We start from the raw sequence: 17,414 nt of genomic DNA, 5'->3' as shown, positions 1-17,414 counted from the left end.
AATATTAGTTGACCACCACAATTGTCAAAGTGCTCTAACTCAAGCAGCTTACATGACATCTCCTTCACAAGGAAAAAGAAACCCCATATGGCAGCAGTCTGCTAGCCCACTGTAGTAATTTAGAAGGAGGAGCCACACAGAGAGCTGTGACAACTTCATTTATAGGTGGTGCATTGTAGCTAACCCAATGGCATCCATTCCTTAGCAGTGAAACCTGTAATTGTAGATGGCAGATAACTATCTGAAGCATTGTCTTTAGCTTGGTTACCTGGTGGAAAATTTGTCAGGAAAATGTTTCCAATAGTAGTATTTTCAGAAGGAGTGAGGGACAAAAGAGCACTTCCATCTCTAATCTTCACCACCTTAAAAAAAAAAAAGTTGTCAGAGGAAAGATGGTTTTGAGGTATACAAGCAATATGACCCCTAGAGGAGGAAAACCCAGAAAGGATGCCAGTTGTCTCATCTGTAATCCACAACAACTGCTAGATCAGCTAGAAGGCAGAAACTAACCTTTTTGGAGGAATTATAATTTTTCCTTCAGTCAAACTCGGGAGGCAATCATTTGTTCTACATTCATTCTGTTACCTCAAGAAACTAGAAGTGAAGAAGTATAGGCTAATCTTCTGTAATAATCATCTCTAAGATTTCTACAATTCAGGGCTTCAGATCTTTTTACCAGCTTTATAACAAAAAGATATGGACATAATAGTTGTTTTTTATTAGAAGAAAGTAAATTGCCTTGTTTATCAGCAGTTTTTCCCGTTTTTCAGATCAGCCAGGGCCGTTCATACCTATAGGGAGAACATGTATCTGCTTGGGGCATCTAGAAATTTGGGGCTCCACTGGGTCTTAATATCTGTGCACTCACCTCTTCCTATCCCTGTTCTGTGACTTCACTTCTTCCAAAGAGGATCTAGTTAACTTAAAAATGAAAAAGCCTGCTAGACCTATTAATAGAATACTGAACCTGTAGAAGAGCCATTTAAGCAGTAATGAAGCCATTTAACAGGCATTTTCCAGCTCCAGGTATACACGGTCAGTTTCTGAATTTACTGTGCTAGTCTACAGAACCTTAGTTTAAATTTTTCTTTAAAAATATTTCATTAGTGCATTTGCTGGATACTGTAAAATTACATCTTTAAAAATTCATCCCTTCCCTGTCCTCTCCCTCCCGGCTGCCATCAGGCATGGGACACCAGCTTAATAGTATAGCATAGGGCCCCATAAATCCTAAGGATGGCCCTGCAATCATCCTACTTGCTTATCTTTATTGTACCTTGTGAAAAAGGATTATAGCATGCCAGGCATAGCAAAAAGCTTTTCCCATATAACTTGAGTTGCTCCCTGACAGCTCCTAGAGTCATCTTGAAAATTCAGATAATTTCTATGTAACAGCAGCTCCTTGGAGTGCAGATCCATCTGTACTTTTTATTTTTAAAAAGATATCTTAGATGTGGAGAGTTCAAAGGAAGCCAAAGAGTTGCCACAAACCTAACTATAAGAATGCTGCACAGTTTTAATTATCTAAAGAAGAATCTGAGTCTAATTCAGATTACTGCTACTGCAGCTGGAAATGGGAATAAACACTCATTTGGGAATGGAATTTCCTATTGGAAGAAACAATCACGAAGATGCCACAAGAGATGAATGTTACAATAAGGTTTTATTGCCAGTCAGATCATCCGTTCTACTTAAGCATGAATGTGTTCCATCTGTGCATGAAACGAGAGAGCTAGAGTTTTAAAATTCCACCTGCCCTGCAGGAATGTAGTGTTTTGTTTTTACAGGAACTCTGTTATTCAATTGAATTCATGCTGGAGATAAGAAAGCCCTTAATGGCAGTTGAAGTTAAGGCTATAGGCATATATGAGCTTCATGACTGAGGTCTTCAGAGCTCCCTGATGAAAATCAGGATGCTTACATTTGAGGGCAGGAACAAAAAACTGTTTACAGCAATGAACACAGTCCTGCAGGCGAAGGAACACAACTTGGGAAGATCCATCACTTCAGATACCTAAACCATAAATCACTGTGGGTTCTCTCCATTTCACATTATTTGAATCATCTCAGTCAAAGTAGTATCCAGCAGCAGCAGAACTACTTATGAACAAAATCATGCACCTCTGTTCCTAACATTCTAGCAGCTTAATATTTAGGCAAGGAAAAATCCAGAGTCAGTGTTCTTCACATGGAGGACCTACTAAATATAGATGATAGAATGAACCAGAAGCCTGCAGCTGAGGGAGAGGGCTCTTCACCAAGCCTGATCTAGAATAGAAATGGGAAACACGCTGCATTCTTGTTCTCACTGAACACCGATACAGGTTGCATCTCCTAAATCCAGGACACTCCGGTCTGGCAACATCTGTGGTCAGGCACGGTCACGTATGTTGCTGGCCCAAAGAGCCCCAGAGCCCAGGAGTGCGATCTGGTTAGGAGTCCAGTGGCGGGAGAGACCCACCATCAAGACTGGAGAGCCCTGTCCCAGGGACCCCAGCTGGGCATGACACAGGGGGGCAGGCATGGAGCCCTGCCCTAGTGCGGCAGCAGGAGGACAGCTGCACAGTGCCATCCATGGAAAGCTCCAGCGGGGTGCGGCAGCAGCTGGGCAGCCTTTGAGCTCTGACCCAGTAGAGCAACTGCAGAGCCCAGTCCCCAAGAAGCCCCAGCCAGGCAGGATAGAAGCGAGGCCATGGTGGCTGAGGAGCTCCTTCCCCGGAAAGCCCCATCCAGCTGGTAGAAGCAGGCCAGAGCCAAACCCCAAGCCCTGTAGCTGTTGGGCTGGAGTGGAATCAGCAGGGGAAGGGGCAAAATTCTGGGAGGCTGGTGGCAGATGACTTCCCTTGATTGAGCATATTCCCTCTTTCAGGACTGATCAGGTCCCAAGGGTGCTGGACCAGGGAGGTCCAACCTGTACAAAAGAGGTGATTTCTCAAGAACTCAGCAAAACTACTTCTAGCATTGGTTATTCAAGTAACAAGGCTGGGACAAGGCTTTTCCCCCTCCAAATGCTGGAGGAAGATAAATGTGAGGAAAACACCAGATATTTAAAAGAAAATTGGGATGCCAGCATAATGAACCTACCAGGGGTAACACTGTTGCATCTCCTGAACAGAAAGGACTTATTTCCAGGTCATCCACATGCAAGCTTTGACATCTGTTTGTGAAAGGAAAAAGATCCTTGTAAACAAAGTTTACCCCACATAAGGCAGGTGTCCTCCTTTCAATAGTCAAAGATAAATTCAACATAGCAAGTGAAATCTTGGCTCCAGGCAGATCATTGATTTCAATGAGATCAGGCTAAGATACAAATTTTCTCTGGGTAAGTTGATACCAGCATCAGTTTTGAGGCAACATGCAAAGACCAATAGCTTAAAATAGACCAATAGTTGCTTTTCCTCTCTTAGCAATGTCACTGAGAGCAGGGCATTTTTCATGGGTATAAACCAAATTGACTGTGCATAAGCGAGCTTCACAGGAATAGGTGTGGAAGATGGGTTCATTTTGTAGTAGCTATTACTGCTTAAGGCCTCTACTAGACAATGGAGCTAGCGCATGGCTCTCTCCCCTTCCCCCCCCCCCCACTCCCCCACTGAGTCACAGGGGATTTTAGCCTTTGGACCCTATATATCATAGCTGGTTATCCACAAGCCACACTCCCACCACTTTGGCCACCCTCCAAACTCCTATTCTCCTAAGGCTACATCTACACTGGCATGATTTTGCGCAAGCACTCTTTTGCAGAAGAGTTCTTGTGCAAAAACTCTTTCAGAAGAGAGAGTCTGTTGTGCCAATAAAAGCAAGCAGGATCTTATGAGGGTGATAAAGCAAAAAGCCACATTTATTGTAAAGATGATAATAAAAAAAATAAGATAGAAGCAAACAATGTTGTTTAACTACTTATTCCTATCACTACTTAACCCTTATATATATATATATATATAAATATAAAAAAAACATTCATTCTTACATCCATTCATTCAAGTTCTGTGTATAGTTACCAGCCTGGAAGTTGCTTGTGACAGAATACTGGCCAGGTATTCTGTACACAAGTGATGGTAGTGGAGAGCGAAGTCCTGATCAGATGCGCATCTGAAGCTCCTGGTAGGCTGGCAGCAGAACCTTGGACTCTGACTCCATAGTTTTTTAGTCCAGTTCTTATAGGAGTTTCTTCCTATGCCAGTCTATGGAAATTGATGCATCATGCTGATGTCTCCAGGGTGGCTGCCAGGTGCTCATCAGTGATCTCATCGGGTGGACCTCCAGTACTTGGTTTTCTCCACTTGACACTTTTTGGTTGCACTGGCACCTGATGCCTTCTTCAGCCCTTTGTTGCTGCATTCTCAGGCTGGCACCTCTCAGAACTATTCACTCATCATCCAAGCACTCTCTCTCTTACATACATTCCTTAATTAATGTTTCCCATACAATATTTTTGTATAATAATAACTTTACATATATCAGCGTTGTAGTTACAAAAAGTTTCTGGGTGGTATTGCTTAAAACATTGTCTGAGTGCTGAGTAAAGTTACAATGTTTTAAAGAGAACAATTATGTAACAATGCCCTTAGTCAATTACAGGGCTTGGCTCCCATAGCAGAGTTAGTGGCTTGACAATGCATTGTTACAATGTATCTCTGCAATGTCAATTTCAAGCAGCCCCTTGCACAAGCTTGAGCATGCCCTGGGGCACAGACGGGGGGGGAGGGGGGGCTGTTTCTGGCTACATAGGATTATATTCTTAACAGTTCTAAGTTACATGACCTAATACATCATATTCTAAAGGGGCAATAATAATAATAAATCTAAACATTTAACAATCTTAACTAATAATAATAATAAGAATTAATAATAAATCTAAACACTTTAAGTTGTGGGGAACAAATTATGGGGAGTCACTTCCATTTGGGGGAATCACATTTTTAATACATTGATATGTTATCCCTACAAGTCTACACCGGCATGTGCCTTTGCGCAAGAGCATCCATGCCAGTGTAGATGCTCTCTTGCGCAAGAAAGCTCTGATGGCCATTTTAACCATAGGGCTTTCTTACATGAGAAATTCATGTTGCCTGTCTACACTGGCCTCTTGCGCAAGAACAGCTGCTCAAGAGGGCTTATTCCTGAGCAGGAGCATCATAGTTCTTGCGCAAGAAGCACTGATTTCATACATTAGAACGTCAGTGTTCTTGCGCAAGAACTCTCCACCAGTGTAGACAGGCAGCATGTTTTTGCGCAAAAGCGACCGCTTTGGCGCAAGATTGTGCCATTGTAGACACAGCCCTAGAGTTCAACCTCAAGGAGCCCTTTCTGGGTTGTGTACATGGGCACATAATTCTTCCAGTGACTCCTCAATAGCCTTATCTGAGCCTACCTAAGAACAAACTTGCCCACATAATTTACTGACCCATTAATGGGTGGCAGGTTTTAGAGAGGGTTAAAGATGTTTGTATGTAAGTTTAAAATTATGCTTAATTCTTCTCAAGTTAGTGGAAGTTAAGTATGTACTTAAAGTTAGGTATCACTTAAGTGCTTTCCTGTCAGCTAATTTGGTTATACATAAGTTTATGCTTCAGAACTGCACATTATGATTAGCATAAAAGCTTAATCTTGAGCATTGTTATTATAGTGCTGCTGAGGGGACAGGGGTTGGGGTGAGGAAGAGTAAGCAACAAACCAGAGATACAGCTTGAAAATCTTTGTGCTAGGAAGCAGCATGGTCCAAAAGCTGGTGTTCAGAGACATGAATTCTAACCCCAACTGTCACTGACCTGCTCTGTGACGTTTGTGTCATCTGGAACATGGGGATGTTGATACTTCCTTGCCTTGGTAAAGAGCTTTGAGTTGTACTGATTAATGAATACAATATTTAAAAACAAACAAAAAACCCTTTTAGAAGCCAACCATCACAGTGTACTGGTGGGGATGTTATTACGGAGCAAGGAAACTAAGAGGTAAGCAGCGGAATGTGCATGCTGGGCATTTTTTTCTTTAGCTATGGCATTCCCTTTCCTCTCATAAAGACAGTCTTGAACATAAAAATCAAAAGGCTTCTGGGAGGGATTTTAAAAAGCATTCATTAGCGACTTCACTTTACTCCAACTGACATGAACACTTTTAAAAATCCTACTCAAGGTATTTGTAAGAACAGGGATGGGGATTCTAATGCCCACGGGCTGGATGCGGCCCCCAGCTTGCCAGAAACCAGCCCTTGAGGCTCAGGACCCTCTCTCATCATTGGGAAGCCTGCAGACACTCCAGTCCTGCCCCCAACCATGGGGCTGGAGCACAAAAAATAAACTAGGCTGAATCCCCCCAGGCTCTGGTGTGTGAGGAGAAAGGGGGAAGTGTCTTTCCCCTTCTCAGTCAGGGGCCAGGTCAATGCAGGATTTTTTTGGCCCTCAACCCATAAAATTCCTCTTCCTGTTGTAGAGGAATAAGGTTTTTATTAATTTTCAAACATGTACCACTTAGTTAGAATTCCCTACACTTCCATCCCTTCTCCTCCTCCTCCTGCCGCTGCCGCCGCCGCCTCCTCCTCAGGTAAATTGGGCAAAAGAAACCCCAATGATTCACAGCTGTATTCTGTGCCATACCCAAAGCCACATTTCAGTCTGATCACATAAAGGAAAGGCCCTTGAAGTACTGAGTAATCATAACCTGTATTCCCTGTAAGCTGAGTGGTTGGGTGGCCATCCAGGAGAGATTCAGGTGCCACCCAGCTGATGTGCCCACAGCCTCTCATAGTTGGCAACATGTGTTTCTATTGATGGTGCATACCTGCACATGCCTTGGTGTACATAACAAAATGTATTCTGCTCATGGATAGAAAAAGTAAGAAGGAACATTGTTAATAACTGTTTATTTTACAACCTTTTAAAATATGGCATTGTACACATCAATATAGAATGTACTCAGTTTTGTTTAGTTAAAACAGTTTTAGATATTAGCTTTTAAAAGAACATCTTCAATTTTAACAAAGTATCATCTCTCTTCCAATTGTTTTTACTCTCTCCTAAAAATAATTGGAACTGAACATGATTAGAGAAATGTTTGTTGGTTTTCCTTGTGCATTGAACAGTGCTTTGTGTTTAGTCCTTTCTGCCTTCCCAAGTCAGTCTTGTTTTTCTTTGAATATTTTTCCACAAAGTAATAAGCAAGAGCAACATTTTTAAAACATTGAAAAAAATGGGAATTCTGATTCTCTAAAAAAATGTGCCAGGCGACTCAGGCCTGTAAAGTATCTGAAACTCGAGTGCCTTTCGAAGTAGACTAGATTTCAGCTTCAAACCTTTTAACAAGCATTCCCAGGGATTACATTTTTGGTTGTAAAATGTATGCCTTTTTATGCACATGATATATTTTACAACATTAAAAAAACCTAAAACAGAGATTTTCATAGCAATGATTTTAGACACACACAGCTGTTCTAACTTCTGGATGTGATAAGACTAAATCTCCTACATTGGTTTTAAAATTTCAACTAAGATTCCTAACTGTGTCTCAGACTCTTCAGACAGGATTCTAATGAATAGCAAAAGCATGTTCATATCAAGCTAAGTAACTTCTGTTCTGTGTCACAGGAATCCTCTATCGCAAATCCTGCGCATCCTCGGCAGCCTGTCTCATAGCTTCTGCTGGATACCAGTCATTCTGTTCCCCGGGGAAAATGAACTCTGTTTGTATCAGCTGCTGCAATACTCCGCTCTGCAATGGACCCCGGCCCAAGAAGAGGGGGAATTCTGGCACAGTGCCCAAGGCAGGCATATTAACTACTATTTTGCTCTTCAAATTGGCTCTTTTATCATCAGTGCATTGCTAAATTGTCTTGGCATAATTTGTTCTTTGTCCCCCTTTTTTGAAAGGCACTGCTGTTCTTTTGCTGCCATATCACTAAAGAAGAGTTTGGTCCAAGAACTGCCTTCCTCCCTCTCTTCTTCTTCCTGTTCCCCCCCCCCCCCCCCCTTTGGTCAGCAATTCATAAATTCAGTTGCCGGATTGAATTTCTAGTGTGCACTTTAAAAAATACATGGCACACAAATCTCATGCTCCATTTGTGTAATTGGAAACAAGTCTATCAGAAACAGCACTTAAAGAAGATATAGTTAATTGTTCAGTTTCTAATTCCTCAGTGATTTAAATTTCCATGTTAAGTTTATTGATAGTCATCTAACTTTGTCTTACACGGAGTCACATTCGTGTTCATGAAGGCCATTCTGTGCAGCTGGACTAGACTCTAAATTAGTCTCCAGTGGCATTGTTTCCAATCTGGACTCCAGTGTTTCAAGATTCAATGTTTGCGGACTGCAGTCAGGTTTGGTCTCATTCTGAAAAGTACTTAAGACAACAGGGTTCTTTCTAGAAGATCTGCGTTTAGATGAAATGAAGATCAAGGGACGCATAAAGCGGCCACTGCTGGTTTGAGAATTATAATTGGCTCTCAGAAGCTTCTGCTTGTTGGCATGTTCTATCGTCAGACGACACCGGAGGACTTGTAGAAATACGGTTCGGAACTGCTGAGAAGAGATATTGTACAGGAGTGGATTTACCACCGAACTGAAGTAAAAGAAGGTGTCTGCAATGGGAAGAAGGGTGATATATGCTCTGAAGTAGGGTACAGTCCAGTCCTGCTTAGGTTTAGCAGCCGCCATGATCCTTCGAATCTGATTGGGCATCCAACAGATCGCCAGAGTGGCAACAATCAGTCCTGTGAGCAAAGGGAGAGAGAGAGAGGGGGGAGGAAAAAAAACATATGAAACAAATCATAAAATATTTAGTCTCTCAGTTCTGCACTTACTGTGTAGGAAAGGGTACCAATTTCTCAGTGTTTTGCTTGACAGCTTTTCCTGCCAGTAGCAAATATTTTAACGGGTTCAAGGTCATTGCAGTTTATGATTGGATAAAGGTTGTATGAGATTGTATTTATTTCTACCTGTTGGCACTTATTAACTTTCAGGTGTTCTCTCATTGATATTTGTATCTTTGGAAAGAATGGGATGATTTTTTTTTTTTTGTTCCTACATTTTTTTTCTCTTTTCTTCCTTTAAACAAATATAGCCATATTAGTTCAGGCAATACCCAGAAGAGATCAGACTGTTTGTATTTTACAAAAAAAGTATGCATAACAGTATATTAGGCATTATTTTTGGTAATTTTCCTCTTACAGAAGATATTTTTAAGTAAAGTATGTATGGATCTTTTTAGGGTAATTAAAAAGATATATGTTGGGAATTAAATTCATGAATGTAAATGACACAGAAAAGACAAAAATGTAAGCCGTTTGAGAATACAGAATGTGTTCCAAAATGTGATATCTGATCAGTCTATATTTACATATAATGTGTCACTTCATTACTCTGTCTTAGCTGCATTTTTTTTTAAAGGAAACATTATCTAAGTACATATCTAAGGTTTCTGCCCTTATAGAGAACCCTTCAATGGAAAAACAGCAATAACAGAGTCTCTCATGAGAGTAGCATTTGAAGAAATCTATCAAAGTACTTTTTACACAGTGGTAGCACAAGGAGATGGAGAGAGGGAAGGAAATTACTCAACTTTAGCCAATATGGAAGCAAATGCTGGAAATCCTAACTTCTCATGTGACAGCATCACAAATTCAAATATAAATATTCCAAGAAGAGTGTATTAAAAAATCAAGAGTTTACAGTTGCCACTATTTCTCCCCTTGTCAGCCAAGGTGCCTTGTATAAAACACTTAATGGTAGCAGCAAAGTCTGCCTCCCCTACAGTTATAGAATAGTCTTGCAGAGTTCCATGGTGCAAGGCAGCACATTTTTACCAGATTTTCTCTATCCTTTGCTTTGTCGGAAAGGTAGAGAAATCTACCTTGCTGAAATCTAACCTGCTTTCTCAACAGAAACCATCATTCTGTTGATTCTTTTAAGTAAATTTAGCTTCATAGCTAGACCCTGCCTCCTGTTAATTCTGAAATAATAGACAGCAAAAGAGAAGAATGGAATGGAAAGGATAAGATCACTTTAGGGAGACGTGGAATTCTAAAACAGTGCAGTAGATAACATTTGTTGGCTTGAAAACCAGTATTTTACCAGAGTCAAAATTATGAATGTACAAAAAAATACAAGGTTTCAAGTGCCAGGACTCAAAAACAAGCAGTGTGTGTTTCAGTGTTCTCTATAAGCTGAGCCCTTGGGTGGCTACAAGCTATTAGCAGAGTGCCCACAGCTGTCCAGAGCCGGTATCCTGTGTTTCTATTGGTGGTGCACATCTGCACCTGCCTTTGTGTGCATAAAATTTATTCCAAATACAGGTGAAAAAAATTAGAAGGAACACTGGTGTGTATTCAATGTTCTAAGAATGGCAGTTTTCACAGTAATTTTATTTTCCCCTGGTTCTTGAATAAAGAGGTTCATTTTCTTAATAGGAGGCCCATTTCCCTTCTGTTCTAAAAGGACTGCCATGAATTTCTCCTCCCATTGACACCCTGATGGATCGAAAACCCAGTTTTCTGAGAATTTTCCCCCAGAACATTTTAATGAAATTTAATTTTAGAGGACACTACTGCCCTAAAGGATTGGGGGGTGGGGGGGAGCGGGGATCTCTCAGAGATCAATAGTCCTATATTTAAAGAGGCTGTGAAAAGGAGAAGTAGGAAACTGCTTAATTGGGTAGGGGACCAGATGAGACAGTGTGGACTCATCATCTGTCATCCCATTCTCTCAGTTCCTCGCCCCACCACATTCCTACACCAGTCTCTCTGTAGCTGTCTTGTGCATTTTTGTACTGCCTGTCCCTCGCCTCCCATTTTTGTTGCAACCTTGGTGCAGAGCTCCAGACTTTAATGTTTTTCTTTGCTCCCAGACCTGTAAATACCAAAGAGACATGGCAGAGAAGAGCAAAACAAATACCAAAGAGACATGGCAGAGAAGAGCAAAACAAATGTCTGGAGTAAGAACTTTTCTGATGGATTGTTTATTTAATTAGCATCCTTTATTATAGAATAGCAACGAGGTTTTATTGGGCTTAGACTAATTTTTGCACTCTGCAATCTGGTTACTTATATGGACCTCATCACCAAAGCATCTGCACACAAATTCTTACCACATTACAAAAGCTTGTTTCCTGTAGAGTAAATCCATTTGTGGTTTTGATTTTTTTAATTACAAGTTATTTTATCTTGCCAGAATACATAAAAATCAAAGAATTGAAGACTCTGCTTCAAAGATCTAATCCTTTGAAACCAAACAGTGTTTTTGATTCATTTTTATGGAGCTAACATAATGCCCAGGGACTTCTAATTTTTATCTTGTATCTTTTGACTCTGACCTTTATTTTGAGTCCAAACTGCCAAGTGTGTAAGAGTCCTCCCTATATTACTTAGACATATCTGTTCTGGAGGAATTGACTATTTGGGCACGTGTACAGCAAATGAAAAATGAGCTGTTTGTGCCCTTCTGCAGTATTGTGGAGGTGGGATGGGACGGCGGAATAGTTTCTCTGTAAATTTTGTCATTTTTAGAAGCACAAGTAATTCATTTTTACACATACAAAACCAGTCATTGTTTTAGCAGAGAGCACCACACAAACATGCTGACAAAAAATCATGTTTTATTCTAGCATTTGGTTCAGATACACTTTGCGTTACTTCATACCTCCAAGGAAAAGCTTTACATTCTCATTCAGATCTTAATATAATGTATCAAATATTTTGACTGAGTTACAGCTGAAATCAATTTGAATTTATATATAAGCTCAGGGGGCAGGTGGGGGATAGCATTTGATGTGTAATATGCAGATGCACTTAAACATTTGTGTATGAATGTTAATGAAGATCAGTGACATGAACTCACATATAAAACAAACTGATCTTTTCCCTGTGACTTCTACCTGCTGTATATTATATTCTTATGTCACCTGATCTGCAAAACCTGCCTCCCCTTTGCCAAAGCTTCATTTCCCTGCTGATTATTGTACTAAAATAACAAAAATAGTAGTAGCATGGGACACAGATTTATCCTTTACTGAGTGCTGTTTAAAAACAAAGCAATGCAGGTGTCCAACAAACTGAAGCACTTGAACGGTGGTGGGCAATAATTTTTGATCGGGGAGGCCCTCCAAGAATTAGGTAAGTGGTTAAGGGCTGTAGTCTTCCATGCTATTAATGGAGGAGGTATGGGGTCAGGGATGGAGGTGGGTAAAGGAGGGTGTTGTGACCTAGGGTTGGGGTGCAGGAAGGGATCCGGGGGGGATTATCGTTGCAGGAGAGGATTCTAACCTGAGCAGGTGCAGGGTATGAGAGGGGGTTATGACTGGGGGCAGGGATGAATGAGGAGGAGGAGAGGTTTGGGTTGTGACATAGGGCAGAAAGGGGTTGTGACCTGGCGAAGGGGATAAGAGTGTAAGATCTGGCAGGGTTAATAGGTACAGGAGCAGGGATGCAATGAGTTTGGGCTGTGACCTGGGGCAGGGTGCAGGAGAGAGGGTTACAAGGGTTGGGAGGAGGGCCTCAGGTACCAGGTGCAGGCCCTGGCCAGGAGACGCTTACCTTAGGTGGCTTCCAGCCAGGAGCCCAGCAGGACGCTGCTTAAAGCCCCTTGAGGGGGAGGAACTGTCTGGACACAGCCTGCGGCACAAGCCCGGCCCAGATAACTCCCCATGGTCAGAAATAGGCCAATGGGTGCTACAAGGTTGTGTTGAAGGAGGTGGCAGTGTGCAAAGGTCTCTCCATGGCATGCAACATGCAGAGGCACACGTGGCCCCTGCAGCCATCTGCTTTGAGTGGTGTATGGTGGCATGGCAGGCAGGAAGCCACCCGAACATTGTGTTGGGTCATAGGACAGTGGCTGGCTGGATCTGGCCTGCAGGCCATGTTTTGCCCACCCCCGCACTTGAAGCTTGAAATTCCCAACAACTTTAGAATATTTATGAATCTTCACAAATACATTAAGCCACGTGTCCAGAGCCTTGGAGGCCTTGCCCTAGCTGCTTGAACGTATACTAGTGAATACGCGCCAGCTTTTAAGTAAAAGTAGCTGTCTGCACTCATGATTCATTTAACATTGAACTCAGTAATTTTAGCTACCTTAACAAAACTCATGTATCTCAAGTGCTTAGAGATCCTTGGATGAAAGGCAAATACATTTAAACATTAAATAAGCTACACAACACTTTCCCCTAGCAGAGGAGACCCATTCTGCTAGTAATTTAGTTGTAGAATGTAACCCTCTTTTTAAAAATTGGGCATTTCATTGCACAAAGCCTGACAAATGGCTGCAAGTTTAAATTAAAATAATTGTTTGTAGAAAGCTTCATTCGGGAAGCTACAATATCAAAACCTCCTAAGTGATAAAGGATCATCTTTGCAGAAAAGTAAACGAATGTCTAAGAGCCAATGATATAAATATGCATCACTGGTACAGAATAGAATGCATTTGGCAGTCATTTCTCTCTTAACGATACTTTTTATGACTCAAAACATTTCCCCGGACTAGAGGATGCTAAATTAAATTCATTACGATCTTTAGTGGGGGATTTTAAATACATTCCAGCTAGCAGGATCCAAAGTCTGGAAGAGCACACAGGGACTTCCTACAGGTTTGGCTTGCTCCAGTGTTAAACAGACCAGAATGTGCCTGGTGGCTCTTTCCCCCTTTTCTTTGTTGTCAAAATACATTATTTCCAGACTACAACGAGGCAGTGCCAACCCAATCCACAGAACCTGGAGTCATCTAATGAAATTATAATTACAGTCACTAGGATGCTCCAATGCATATTTTAATTTTGATGCCATAGCCTATTAACCACTTCTGTAGCCACCGTCACATCAAGAACATTCACTTTGTCCAGTCCAATTATACTATTTTGCCCTGATTATTAATATTGAACCTGCTCCTAGTCTAACACTCAGTTGGCATCAGCAGAGTTAAATCTTGAACTTTATTTTTCTGTGATTAATTTAATGGCACAAAAGAGAGTTCTCAACATCTGCTTGTAAACTGACATTTAAATGGCAATTGTCAGTAGAATATAAGCATATGGTTAGCTGAGTTATGAGTCAAATGAAGACAGGGGTGCACTTGGTTCGGCAAGACATTTTTAGCTTTCTATATTTTATATTTTCATCCTAGGTATGATTTTATACTTCAGCTTAGGGTATAATGTGATATTAGTGCAGTACTGAAATGAAGACCCTCACACAAGCCACCACATTTAAATGACCTTTTGTAAAGCCATCTATATCAGAGCTTAGAAGAGGAAAATAGTAAAATCCGCATCTTACATAGTTGGCCATTTGCCTTTGCCTTTGCCACTTTTGTCCCCACCAATCCTACTCTTTTGGTAGTGGAGTTCCACCCAAGTTAATGCTAACTGGTTATTAAACCTTTCACAGTTAACCCTTGTGAAAATTATCACATTTTAAAAACCACATACCTAGTAGAAATTTAATGTAATACCACCTTCAGTTTTTGTTTTTAACTTGATTTAATATGGGCTTGAAAATCTACTTGTTTTCCATTGCAAATATGGGAATCTAAGCCCTCAGTTTTTGCAGTTTAAGGTTTCAATGAGAAAAACAGAATACTGCTTTCTTGCCCTTGGATTGCCAAAACGATCAAGGTTTGGAAGGTTAGTGTAGTGCTGTCTCCCAGAATCTGCATGCAGTGCATGGGTCTCATCTGCTTTCTGTTACTTGGAAAGCAAGCATTAGAATTAAAATAATTAAACTTTGGTCACTTCCATTGCTGTTATTTAGAATTCTGTTGGAAGAAGTGAAATTAACAAGAACATCACTGCTTGGAAAAGCTATGAACATTGGAATAAGCCAACAATGTAGCTAAATATGGGGAAAACACCCCCTCCTCCCAAAGGAGGCTGCCTAAGAAGGGTAGAGTAGTCCAGTCCCCTCTTTTCAGAAGGCAGAAAACTAAGGAAAGGATAGACCTATAACACTGAGGGAGACCTCTTTCCCATGTGGGACCCAGGAGGCTTTGGAGAAGTCTAGGAATTTACCACAAACACAGCTACTAGTTGTGGCAAACCTAGCTGGCCAACTATGCCAGTATCTTTTTAGAATCTGACATAAACAAGTCTACCATGCTGTGCTCAGCAAAGAACAGAGTTCCCTTTCCCCCCATTCATGCATTATGGAAAGAAGCATCATCTGGGTGTCCTAAAGAATGGCTCACCAGTTCACCCATTGGCATTGTTCTTGGTTTGGAATGTAATTAGAAGGAATGCAACTAAAAATGGCATTTGCAAAAATAAGGAAGGGGGAGCTCACCCATGTGAGGATGGGGGTTTGGGGATTAAATCTACATATGGGGAGGGGGAAGCTAAGAAGTTAGTCCACAGCCAGGCATGCTGACAGTCTCTGTAGGCCCCAGGGCGAGGGGAGGCAGGGGACACTACACTCCCGGAAGGGGCAGGGCATAGGGCGGAATGAGTGGAACCAGGAGGAGCCAGCCGTCAATGCCACTTGTAGCACAGCGCAGCTCCCCTCCCAAGCCCTCAAAGCCCCCTGGAGTGCACCACATGGTGCCCAGAGTGCCAATTCAAAGGCACACTGACCACCACCACTGCTGTAGTAGTAGCAGCAGAGTCCAGGAGTCCCAAGCACCTTTGAATCACAGGGTAGTTGCCTCCTTCATTCCCACTCCCCCCTCCTATTGGCCACAGCAAAATTTTACTGCCCTACAAGTTATATTGTGAATGGCGATAACATTTATTTCCCTGATGCACAGGGTGGAACAGTGATTAAATGCAATTACTTAGCTCTATGGTGCCCTGCATGCTAATTTTGCATATTCTTTCCCCATCCTTCAAGAAAAAATTGCCGTCTTTTGGCCTCGGAGACAGACTAAACCTCTCAAATCAATGTCCCATGGTCATGGCTGATTAATGCTACTCTTGCTCTTCTTTAGGTAATGGAATGTCTGCCGCTTTGTGAGACAACATGGAGAAGGCTGAGCAGACAAACAGTGTAGGAGCTGCCAGATTCTGCCTCAGGAAAAAAAAGAAGAATCCTCTACTCCTATTACAAGAGAGAGCTGCAATGTTTAGGACCATTACCACAGAACATTGCAATCCCATGCAGTGACAGGAATCAGAATGAGAGAGAGAGAGCAGGCATACACAAGCGTATGTACAACTGCAGGAGACAGGCAGGAAACAGAAAGAAAGACTTACACGAGCCAGCATCGGGTTTCTTACAAGTTGGCAAACATGACTTCATCGGACACCAACAGTAACCATGAAATTTCTCTCTTCATTTGCATTCTGCAGTTAGCCCTGTCTCTAAGCTTCATGCACACCTATTAGTTACCACAAATCATAAGTCAACTGTAACCTGCACAATGGAAAAGAGGGATAGTATGTCTCTTTCTGCTAGTGGTAATTAACTTTATATTTCCCAATAATCAATTGCCCAACCCTGAACTACTTAGTACAAAAAGACATCAGTAAGAGTTTTGTTGAATAAAGACTGTGGAATTATGCTCCAGCCACGATATAACATTTCTAGTGAAACCAAAGCATGGGAAGCACACAACTCATCTCTCGCATGCCCTCCCCCAAGTGTAAGCTTATTTTGCTGAACGACAACCACCATAATATATAGTAAGAGGCAGATATGAAATGACTACGAAAGCTTGTTAGTCCAAGAGATAATCTATTGACAGTGTTGTGTGTGTGTCAATATTTAGTTCAGGGGACAATACATTTTGATGTTCTCTGAAACAAGTAAATGCATGCATTGGTACATACATAGAGTTGGGTGGATACAACATGTATATCTGTGACCATAAAGTGGATATCTGCAGATTTGCAGGCTCTGCTGTCAGTGACTGAGACCAGCAGAGCCCTGGCCAGCACCCAGGCAGTGATGTGAATCTTCTGTCTGGGAGCCAGTTGCACATACTAATGTGACCAGGATAGCTGCTGGTTAGCCTAGTGCCCACTGCAGTGCTCAGGGCTGGAGGTGGTATAGGAGGAACTGCGCAGGTTGACTGCTGGCCTCTGCAAGTAGCAGCTAGACATGTTACCACTTTTGCCACTACAGTTCTTGGCCTTGTTGCTAGCTATGGCCCTGCTGGTCTTGCTCATTGTTGTTAGAGCCCTGCAAATCCACAGATGCCCACTTTATTAGGGCTGCCAGATGGTTTAACCAAAAATACCAAACACCCTCCTCATCCTCACCCTCTCCCCCCAAAATAAAACACTGGGGAAAAAAATTCTGTTGAGAAAAAAAGGGGGGAGACAAAAGTTGTTGAGGGAAAAAAAAAGGACCTCGACAGCAGTTAAGCAAAACAAAACAAAAAATCAGCATGGCCCCTTTAAGAAGAGGCTTTTTTGCTGGTGGCCATCTTGTTTTTCTGTTCCAGCCACAAGACAAGCCCCTCCAGAACCAGGTAAGCAGAGGGATGGGAGGGTGTCCGGGT

At 41.8% G+C, this 17,414-nt stretch overlaps 2 protein-coding genes across 5 annotated transcripts in view; one reads left to right on the top strand and one right to left on the bottom strand.

The window, feature by feature from the left end:
• The window catches only part of LYPD1 (LY6/PLAUR domain containing 1), a 29,040-nt gene extending 19,689 nt beyond the window's left edge, over positions 1-9,351 (top strand). For all 4 annotated transcript variants that reach the window (XM_089779707.1, XM_075933269.2, XM_025178770.3 and 1 more), the window contains exon 3: positions 7,584-9,351. In XM_089779707.1, coding sequence (XP_089635833.1) covers positions 7,584-7,822 — 239 coding nt within the window. In that variant the 3' untranslated portion in view covers positions 7,823-9,351. The remainder of the gene's footprint in view (positions 1-7,583) is intronic.
• Positions 7,875-17,414, bottom strand: part of GPR39 (G protein-coupled receptor 39) — a 142,159-nt gene continuing 132,619 nt past the window's right edge. Inside the window, exon 2 of the mRNA XM_006137616.5 lies at positions 7,875-8,707. Coding sequence (XP_006137678.2) covers positions 8,181-8,707 — 527 coding nt within the window. The 3' untranslated portion in view covers positions 7,875-8,180. The remainder of the gene's footprint in view (positions 8,708-17,414) is intronic.

The sequence above is a fragment of the Pelodiscus sinensis genome, chromosome 7 (genome assembly GCF_052426305.1).
Source record: "Pelodiscus sinensis isolate ZL-2025 chromosome 7, ASM5242630v1, whole genome shotgun sequence".
Classification (NCBI taxonomy): Eukaryota; Metazoa; Chordata; order Testudines; family Trionychidae; genus Pelodiscus; species Pelodiscus sinensis.
The sequence above is the reverse complement of the archived record's forward strand: the minus strand, read 5'-3'. Positions and strand labels throughout refer to the sequence as shown.